Source organism: Pteropus vampyrus, unplaced genomic scaffold, assembly GCF_000151845.1.
Source record: "Pteropus vampyrus isolate Shadow unplaced genomic scaffold, Pvam_2.0 Scaffold204, whole genome shotgun sequence".
NCBI classification, from domain to species: domain Eukaryota; kingdom Metazoa; phylum Chordata; class Mammalia; order Chiroptera; family Pteropodidae; genus Pteropus; species Pteropus vampyrus.
In genome coordinates this window covers 1,315,767-1,318,162 of record NW_011888985.1, presented here as the reverse complement: position 1 = coordinate 1,318,162, position 2,396 = coordinate 1,315,767, and the positions used below count along the sequence as shown (strand labels likewise).

Below are 2,396 nucleotides of genomic sequence, written 5' to 3'. Positions count from 1 at the left end.
CCTTCCTCCACAAACAGTCCTTACTCTCAGGAAGGAGCCAAGAAGTAAGGGGAGTGGGGGACCACGGAGGGACAGGGTCCTTGTCCACCTGATCGGCAGTGATGACGAGGGAGGGAGCTGAGAGCCCAGTGTCCTCACTGGACACCCGGAGGTGGCCGGGCTCCTTGGAGAACTCTGATTCCAAACACCGCAACGCTCTTGTGCTTGTCACGGCCTCTCATGGTAATTCGTTTCCTAAATTTACCTCTCATTTGCCTCCAGTGTTGGAGAAGCCATGGAATTTAAGCTCAAAATTGTTCTTCTTTGGAGGAAAATGCAAGATTTTTCAAACAACTTTTGGAAAAGGTAGAATCCAAACTTTCATTTTTGGTACTTTTTTGGTGACATCTTCAATTATTAAAAAAAAGTATTATATTTTTATAAAACTTAATATTTTTCATTATTGAAAAAATAATCAATATTCATTAATAGAACATTTGAAAAATATAGAAAAACACAAATAAGAAAGAGCAAGGGCACATGTAACCCACCATCCAGAGATAAATATTATTAACATACTAGTGTTTATTCTGTTATTCTTGTGTGGGTATATAATAATTTGACTGCTCTGTGCATTCATAATTGACAGCATATTTCAAGATATTATAATCTAATTTGTTCATTTAACTAATAATACATCATGGCCATTTTCCACATCCATAAATATAAATCGGTATGACAGTTTTTAACTGGAATAGTCCATTGTGTCAATGGACCGTAATTCATTGAACCAATCCCATGTTGGTAAAACATGGTTTTGACTCTTTTGTTATGATATAAGACTGTGATAAACAATTTTATGCATTCGTTTTTGAGCACGTCGGTGATTTTTTTTTTCCTTTGAGTTATTTCTAGAAGAGAAATCTCTACGTGTAAGTTTTTTGCTATTGTCTGCCCCCACTGCTCGTCCCCCGCCCCCTAGGACTGTAGCAATTTAGATTTCCCGGGAGAGAGAAAGCCTGCTTGTCCGCATCGTCGCCAGCACAGGGCGTGGTCGTCGTTATAGACCTACTGATTTTCTGGATTGGTGGTGAAAATGCCTGGACATCATTTCCACCAGCATTTCCTTGACTGGTGAGAAGCTGGTCAGTTTTTCTGTGGTCACTTGTCATTCTCGGTCTTCGGCCACCTGTGTGCGGGAGACCTCGCCTTTCTTTGCTGTTTTTTATGTACTCTTATTGGGCTTCCACACGCTTTAGTTTGAGGATGATACCTCAGAAATTATGTTGCTAGGAAAAATACAAAAGACTTTCAGTTAGGATGTATTTTCTAAAGTGAGTAATCACCATTTTAAAAAAAAAAATCTGAAAAAAAAATCGAAGAACAAGGAAGAGAAAAAAAGGAATTCTGAATTTGTTGTGTAGGATTTGCTTCAACCCTGCCCCGTCTTTGACTCCCAGTTGATTCTGCTTAAATCCAGGGAGCTTATATAATTCTCTCTAAACTCTAACGTGTCGATGGACAAATTTAAAAGTAAAAACTAGAGGCATTTACTCCAAGCGGACACCTGCGTCAGGTGTGGAGGATGGCCGTCCATCGCACCGGTGCCTGAGACCAGGTGACACTTTGTTCTGTTCTTTTGTTTGTTGCATCTGGAAGTTAAGGTGCTGGAGGAAACCGAGCTGAGGGTCTTGCTGGAACATGCTGCGGGCTCGTCGGGCAGCAAGCCCTGGCGTAGGCGAGGGGAAGAGACTGGACACAAGCATGTCCCTGGGGGTCTGCACCCAGCCGTCAGGGGGGCGGCACTGACGTCAGGGCTTGCTTGCCTCTTCTCCAAACTTCCTACCCCCATTTTAGGTTTAGGGTAGTCAATCCGTCAGTAATTATTCAACACAGTGATCGGCTTAGCATTTTTAGGTCATCGAAATGGAAGAAGAGCATGTAGGATATGTGGGAACCAAATTCATCAGTGAAATAATGATGGTGCTAAGTCACGAAACACACAGACGGGCTTTGGGTCGATCTCTGCTTGCAGTAAAGATCGCATCCTGTTTCGTGTAGGCAGCTGAGTTCCTCGCTGTTACTGAGAGAGTCACTAATGTCGCATCGCCCAGCGGCTGCCACTAGCAGGTAACATTAGTCAGATCGGCTCGTGCAGGACAAATCAGATTCTCCTGGTTCCGGAATCCCAAAATGCCCAACAGGTGTCGATTCAGGGGTAAAGGGCAAAGGAAACAATTCAAATGTTTTTTCTTTGTCTTTATTCAAGGTTTGAAAAATGAAGACAACGAGACTCTGGCGTGGGAGGGTGTCATGAAAGAGAATTACCTCGTCAAGATCAACACGAACGCCAGCGACGCCTCGGAGGAGTATGCCGACTCTTCATTTCTGCTCCTCGGGGCTCCTCGGGGCGCCCC

General features: G+C 43.5%; 1 protein-coding gene across 1 annotated transcript in view; it reads left to right on the top strand.

Annotated features, from left to right (window-relative positions):
* TRPM8 (transient receptor potential cation channel subfamily M member 8) overlaps positions 1-2,396 on the top strand; it is a 42,731-nt gene that overhangs the window by 33,070 nt on the left and 7,265 nt on the right. The window contains exon 12 of the mRNA XM_023537938.1: positions 2,249-2,348. Within this exon, the coding sequence (XP_023393706.1) occupies positions 2,249-2,348 (100 nt within the window). The remainder of the gene's footprint in view (positions 1-2,248; positions 2,349-2,396) is intronic.